This window comes from Dipodomys spectabilis, unplaced genomic scaffold (assembly GCF_019054845.1).
Source record: "Dipodomys spectabilis isolate Male_0828 unplaced genomic scaffold, ASM1905484v1 ptg000051l, whole genome shotgun sequence".
Taxonomy (NCBI): Eukaryota; Metazoa; Chordata; class Mammalia; order Rodentia; family Heteromyidae; genus Dipodomys; species Dipodomys spectabilis.
This window is the reverse complement of record NW_024870728.1, coordinates 4,774,893-4,782,627: the sequence shown is the minus strand read 5'-3', so window position 1 is coordinate 4,782,627 and position 7,735 is coordinate 4,774,893. Positions and strand designations below refer to the sequence as shown.

Sequence of the window (7,735 nt, the reverse complement as noted above, 5' to 3'; positions counted from 1 at the left end):
ACCTTAGAATCTGATCCTAGGTTTGCATCCCTAGTCTGCAGTGTGACTTTGTATGGCAGGCTCTCTGGAGGAGGGACTGAGCCTCAACTCCACATAGTGACATCTCCAAAGCCCAGTTGCATCTGTGCCCAGGGGTTGCCTGAGGTCTGTGAGCCCCACCCACGGCTCACCCATGGCTCACATCAACCCCAGGTTATGGGCACTGGGGAGACAGTGAAGGCTGCCCCTTCCGCTGACAGCCAGTCCGTCCCTGCCTACTGTGGTGCTTCCTAGGCATTGGAGGCCTTTTGTGTTCATAGTTTTAGGAAAAGAGTAAAGCAATGAAAAAAGGAGACAACAAGGCATTTAGATCAGGAAGTAAATAGGAGCTGGTGAGACTCCTGACTGGGCAGCAGGCCTGATGACAACAAGGAAGTGGTCACGTGACCCACTTTCCTGTCCCAGCTTTTGGTACTTAAGGCCTGCCCAGCAGACAGGGGAATCAGACCTCCACTCATCTCCTGAGTCCTCCATCCTCACCTCACCTCACCTGAGTACTATCTACGAACAACATGGGTTGCTGTGGCTGTGGTGGCTGTGGCTGTGGCTGTGGTGGCTGTGGCTGTGGCTGTGGTGGCTGTGGCTGTGGTGGCTGTGGCTGTGGTGGTAGATGCTGTGGCTGCTGTGGCTGCTGCCGTCGCTGCTGTGCGTGCTGCTCCCCCATCATCTACTGCTGCCGCCGCAGCTGCTGCAACTCCTGTGGTGGCTGTGGCTGTGACTGTGGCTGTGGCAAGTGCTGTGGCTGTGGCAAGTGCTGCTGTCAGCAGAAGTGCTGCTGTCAGAAGCAATGCTGCTGCTAAGTGGCTGCTACTTCTCTGTTCCTGGATCACAGACATGGTGGCTTTCCTCCAGCCTCTTCAACAGTCAGGCCTGTACTCGGGGATTCCTGGGTCATAGATGGTGTGACTTTCTTTCTGCATTCTGGCTTCCTGTGTTTTCTACTTGGATGATGCCAGCTTTTCTCTCTGAGGAGATCCAACCATAAACCGCAATATGAGGGCCGAGACAGCTCCGCTCCTAAGAATTCACATCACTGAGTTCCATCCGAACAGGACACAGTCCCACAGACATTTTCCTGTGTACCATTGTTTTCCTCCCATTCCTGTGCTTTCCTGCCTGTATCTCTCCTCTCTCTCTTCCAACTTGCCAAGAGATGATTTAGAATCTCCTAATAAATATAAATTGATGACTGAACATTTCTCTTTGCCTTTCCTTTGGTATGACCATATCCCCATTACTGAACAATTTCAGTCGTGCGGAAGCCTTTGGCCAGAAGCAGTGGCGGCAGAGCCATGATGCGGCTGCTCTCCTTGCCCCGCAGGTGCACCAGGAGTACACCATACAGAAGAGCTGGTTACGAAGCAACTCTTTAGGCTTCAGTCCATGGTTACTTTGGGTGGAGTTGAGGCAGAACATGATGGTGGGAACACATAGTAGGGAAACACTGAACACACCAAGATGGTAGTGGAAGAGAGGGAGGGAGGGAAAGATGGAGGAAGGGTAGAGAGAGAGGAAAGGATATAGGATTCTCAGGACCCATTCTATTCAACTAGGTCCCATCACTTTCCACTAGCTAAAATCAATTATGAATCTATCAATGGGTCAATTCACTGAAGAGGTCAAACTCCTCAAGATCCAACCCCTTCCCTAAAGTTCCATCTGTGAAAAGTGCCACACGGAAGGTTTTGAATCTCTAGTCATTCCAGATCCAAGGCATAAAGCCAACATCTGCAACTGTGCACAAAATCCACATAAAATTCAGACATAGTGCAGAGGTACATTGACACTAAAATACAGCCAACTCTTTGCTCGATTTCCATGTGCTGGGACCATTTCCTATGGCCTGGTGGATGGGTTAGGGTTGTAGGTTACAGTGAAGGCTCTGTTTGATTTTAGCTTATCAATATGAATTCAGCTATCTCTGCACATTTAGGATGCTATTCTTGTCGTTTTCCCTGGAATCTTCCTTGTAATCCTCTAGAGAAGACCGCGCAGAACTGGTTTAAATCATCCATAGCTGCCCTGCTTTTCTTTCTAGTGATTTAGAATAAACTTTACATTTTTCTATTAAAGATGTATAGGTTGTTTTCTTGGAAAAAAAATCCAGGAAGTTATCTTGGTACCAATTCTTGTGGCTTCCTGTTCTTTGTGACTTCTCAGTGTCTGTTATATCTGTTATGTCCAGCATACTGTGTGTGGTCCAGTGCTGGAGAATTTTAGGCTGAAAGTGGCCTGGATTCATACTGGAGTTAATAGCCTAACATGTGGACACCCTGCCGGCATTTCTGTGTGGAAAGACTTACTATCCCTAGGCCTGGAAATGCTAGATTTCTATGAGGACAGAGTTCAAAATAAAATGGATGGGTCACCATTTAAAGTTTAGGTCTCTCAGAATTGCACTCTGTACACACACACACACACACACACACACACACACTGTTGACACTCATCACATTACCAGGTTGCAGAGCTTTCATAAAGGAGCAAAACTCAGTGGCTTCAATAAGAGGAACTGATTTCCTCCCCATGCAGGAGGCTGGCAGTCTGAATAGCTCTGGAGTTTCTCTCCTTGGCTTACGCTGGCTTGCGTCTCCCTGTCTACCCTTGCCCTGTTGGACACCTATTCTCCTTTCTCTATGAGGACATGGGTCATTGGATCACACTCACCCTGACAACTCCATTTTACCTGTTACCTCTTTAGAGACCCTCTATCAGGTGCAGTCACCTGTGGAGGACTGGAAACTGTGACTCTGATGGTGAGGAGACAGTTTGATTCCTAACAAGCACAAAAATGACAAACGATGATGTCTTGCATGCTTTGGTCTTTTTTCATATACTTTGTCTGATGATCTCTGTTTCATCTAACATACTTTTTGCTGATATTTCCAGTAGCCACATAGATTTTTACTCATCTACTTTCCTTAGCAAGATGCTGCCTATTAAAACAGAAAGAATTCTGACTTGGGATCTCTCACTAGGATGCAGAACTGTGCCTGTTAAATGCAGTGGTGTGCTGCCGTGTGAGGTTTGAGCATCCATCTGTGGTAGCTAGGAAAGCAGTGTGATGAGTTAGTGCCTGACACACGCTCTTCTCCTTCTTCTTTCCTGCCTGAGAACCATGAGTGCTCCAAGGCTCCAGTCAGCCATGAAGTAACCCCCATGCATCCCCTCTCCCTCCCGATGTGCTCTCACATGCTGGCTGACCCTTGTTCATGGATGTGAGCCCTCCTCTGTGAGCCCGTCTTGGCCTTTAGTGACTCCATCTCTTAGGACCGTACAGTAAAGGACCTTTGCTTCCCTAAGCTTTTTCTGATTGTCTGTGACTCCATCCCTGATTGTATTTGTGAAATACAGCCCAGGCTCCCTGACACTGATACAGATGTCAGGCAGGGAGTAGAACACCTTATCGTTGAGCCCACGGGTTATATGTTAAAAAGGAACTGCATCTGGGCATACTGAAGTGAGTATAATGGTTTGTGTCACGTAGCTGAGTCTTACTAAGCTGCACTCACAGTGGTCCATAGACCACAGCCCTCATCTGACCATCCAACTGTGGGAGAAATGATGACATATAACCCAGTCTGCAGAGGTTAATGGCACATTAACCCACTTTTCCAGGAACAGTCATTCCAATATCCACAACTACCCATAAAAGCTTGAGATCTGTAATCTCCATTCAAAGCTGTGTCTTGAGCCTGCTCACTCTCCCATCTGAGAGTCCACTTTTGCCACTTTTTTCTTCTTTATATCATTAAACCTGGGTATGTCTCTCCTCATATTGCCTTGAGTTGTTTCTTCCAATGAAGCCCAAGAAATTTCTCACCCTAAACCAGGAGATTCAAGGAGACATCTTCTCAGGAGGGGGTGGATGGCTTTATTCTCCTCTGATTCTGGTAAGTCTCTCTGATTCCCTATCAAAATGGCTAAAGTGTCCTTTTAGCTTTAATTTATTTATTATTCTGTATTATTTAATTTAGTTATTATTCTGTACTACTTGCAAAACTTGTGCAATAGAGATTTATTCCTTCCCAGATCTATGTCTAAAAGACTCAAGCAATTAACTAACAATTTTTCTTTTATATCTCGAACGGTGACTTCAAGATTAAACCTATACAGATTTTGGGCTCATTCTGTGCTTATTTTTGTCCTCCTATGCCTTCTTCTAGCTTGTAAGATCATAGCATTGCTGTTCAACATAATTTAGAAGATTTGTTATCTTCATCAGCCCTAGCTAGAAAGAAGCTTCTACAACTTCTGATTCATGTGTAGTCAAAGAAATAATGTGTAAAACCTAAATGGCAGTAAACTCTACCTAAGACCTTCAAGTCATGTGTTGTCAAAGAACCTTTATTTATTTTACTCTGTCTTAAATACTGTTTGGGTTAAAAACTAAGGTAGAGAGAGAAACCTGTAAGTAAGAGATCAGGAGATGTTGACAGTTTATATATTTTTGGCATACAAATGAAGTTTTGTCTTAAAAGCAAGCAATTGTTCCAAAAGGGAAACAGATGAGAGCAGGTCCAAAGGTTAAGGCATATTACAGAAGATGTATTATAGAGGATCATGGTTCAAAGTTAGCCCAGGCAGAAAAGTGCATGACTCCATTGACATTTAACCAGCAAAAATCTGGACCGCCATGAACAAACAAACCAAGTGAGAACATGAGGCCTTGAATTCAAGATATAGTATGTAAAAAAATTGTGTGTGGGGGGGGGGGGCGGTGGGAAATCCTGAGGCTTGAACTTAGGACCTGAGCACTATCCCTGAGTTTTTGTGCTCAATGTTTGGGACTCTACCATTTGAGCCATAGCTCCACTTCTGACTCTGGTAGTTAATTGAAGGAGAGTCTTGTGGACGATGTTCCTAAGCTGGCTTTGAGCCATGATCCTCAGATCTCAGCTCCCTGAGTAGCTATTATTACAGACCTGAGCCACTGGTATCCAGCTAAAGCATGCTTTATTTTATTATGAAGAAAGATGAGGTCTTAGATCCTAGGATGGGCTCACATTCCAGCGCTCTTCGGATCACTGTGTGGGAAAATGACTTAGGGATCCCTTAGTGAGGCAAACTTGCCTGAGGATGAGCTGGACGGACATGGGCTCATTACCCAACCCTCCTGCTGGCTGAGGTCTACTTTCTTTGGAAGGAAAAAGCTCTGAGGATGGATATAGGAGGGCAAGAATGAATCAGAGAGTCGGGGGTTAGTGTGTTTTCTATAGGCTGAATGTGAGTAAGATGCTCAGAATAGCCTAAGGCTTCTAGAAGGTAAGGCTTCAGCAGGTGGAAAAGGAATGGAGTCTGCTCTACTAGGTATCCAGTCTCAACCTGGAAGCCTTGGTTGTGGAAGACTCGTGCAAAACCTTCCTGATCTCCACGGAAGAATAACGAGGAGCTTCCAAGCGGCACTTCCTCTGTCATCGTTTCAGGGGTAGTTCTTGGTGATTAAACTCCTGTTTCCTTTGTTTCTCCCATTCCACTCTCTCAGAGTTCCTGTTTCATTTCCCATCTTTGGTGTGATCTGCTTAGGGTGATTTTGCATACCCGGGGATCATAACTCAAGGAGCTGCCTTGCCTTGATCTCCACTCACTTTCCTTTATTCTGATATTGCTACTAAATATACCAGAATGATTCTGGAATATGGTATCTCTATAGCAAAGAATCAGAGTGTCCTGTGGGAGTTTAGCAAAAGAAATGCATTGGAGCACAAAGTGCCCTGTGTATGTGGATAGCCTCTATGGGTACTGGTTAGTCTCCAGCTTCCTATTTGTAGAATAAAATACCCAAGGCAATCAATGGGGAAAGAGAGAAGGTCTATTTTGTCTCCTCCTTTCAGAGGTTTTAGTGCATTTGTGTTTGGCTCAGTTGTATTTGAGGTGGTGGTGAGGGAGCAGAATACGGCGTAGAACAAGTGAAAGCACAAACTTGCTTCCCTCTTTAGTCACAGGTGAAAAGAAGAGGAAGAGGAGGGTCTACGGTCCCACTATGCAGTTCTAGAACATACCCTCCATGACCAGAACAGTCCTGAGAGGATTAGGGTCTCACTCATCTAGCTGTGTCTTCTACAAACCACATATTGAGCTTTGCACGTGCAGTATTGATCTCACATGTTGAGATAGAGCTCATTTTTTTTAATGGGCAAACAGGTTAGAAGTGCAGAGTGAACAAGACAGACAAGAGAAGACACTGTGAGGGTAGTTTAGGGTAATTTATTAATATAAGAGTGGTTTGGTATATACAGCCATGGCAGTGCTATGAGAAATACAGGCCATGGATACAAAGTTAGAGGCATCTAAAGGAAGGAAAGCAATAAACTGTTTTGACAATTTTGTCACTGCAGTGATTGGAATGGTAATTGACAGAGAAAGGTGCATATGTATTATTCTGGTTGGTTACTATCAAGTATTGTCAGGATACAAAGCGCCTCCTGAAATGTGAGGTTCCTTTGTGCTGGTTGCAAGCACATGTCATGGACAGAATGTTTAACCCCAGAGGAGCAGGCAGAAAAGGGGAATCAGTTACCTGAAGGCTTTGTCCAGGGGTCAGATGGCTTCCTAGCAGCAGCATTTCTTCTGGCAGCAGCACTTCTGCTGGCAGCAGCAGCACTTCCCACAGCCACAGCACTTCCCACAGCCATAGCCACAGCCACAGCCACAGGAGCCACAGCCAGAGCCACAGGAGCCACAGCCACAGCCACAGCCACAGGAGTTGCAGCAGCAGCGGCGGCAGCAGCAGTACCTGGGGGAGCAGCAGGCACAGCAGCCACGGCAGCAGCCACAGCAGCCACCACAGCTGCCACCACAGCCACAGCTACCACAGCCACAGCCACCACAGCCACAGCCACCACAGCCACAGCCACCACAGCCACAGCCACCACAGCCACAGCAACCCATGGTGTCAGGAGAGAGGACTCGGGTGAAGTGAGGTGAGAAGATTGAGGAGGGAAGGAGAGGTCTGATTCCCCTCTGCTGGGCAGCCCTTAAGTACCATCTTGGGAAGGGGAAAGGGCGTGACACAGGTCGTGTGACCTGTGGTCACTTCCTTGTAGCTGTTATTGCAGGTTGCACAGCAGGGTCACCTGAGGCCTGCCAAGTGTGCCCCTTACACACCTCCTATGACCCCGCACACTGGCTGATATCAACTTTCTCTCTCGAAAGCCTCTGTGGAAGGAATCCAAGAGAGGCTAACGTTTTGAGCTGCCCTTTATATCATAACAACAGTTGAATCTGTCAGATTTTGCCTTCAGTAGATTCAGGCTGCTTTTAGCAACATCTCATTCTTTCCCATGGCTTTCTCTCCACACATCCAGTGGAAATTGCCAAGAATTAGCAAGAACTCTTGGAGGTAGAGAGCTGGAAGTGTGGCTCAAGTGGTATGCCACCTTGCTATCAGGGCAAATCCCAGAGTCACATCATATCAATGAGATGGGGAGGGGAGAGGCGAAAAGGCAGAGCAGAATACAAGAGGAGAAGCCATGCAAACAGAACATACTGCTGTTCAAGAATGGTCATGTCTTTTTAGTCCTGGCATGTTTCATATCAGTACACAGATGAGTTCACATGATCTGATCCCTATTTCAAGAAATGTTCCTGTCATATTGGTCTTATTTCAGTAACACATTAAGCTCTCTATTAAAAATCTAGCATGCCACCTCATCCAGCTAGCTAATTAAAAAGAACCCAAGTATCTGGGTGCTGG

At 46.1% G+C, this 7,735-nt stretch overlaps 1 protein-coding gene across 1 annotated transcript; it reads left to right on the top strand.

The window, feature by feature from the left end:
- Positions 1-551: 551 nt before the first annotated feature.
- Positions 552-839, top strand: LOC122107355 (small cysteine and glycine repeat-containing protein 5-like). Its single transcript, XM_042679009.1, has one exon. It carries the CDS (start codon positions 552-554, stop codon positions 837-839), a length of 288 nt encoding a protein of 95 aa, XP_042534943.1.
- Positions 840-7,735: the final 6,896 nt, after the last annotated feature.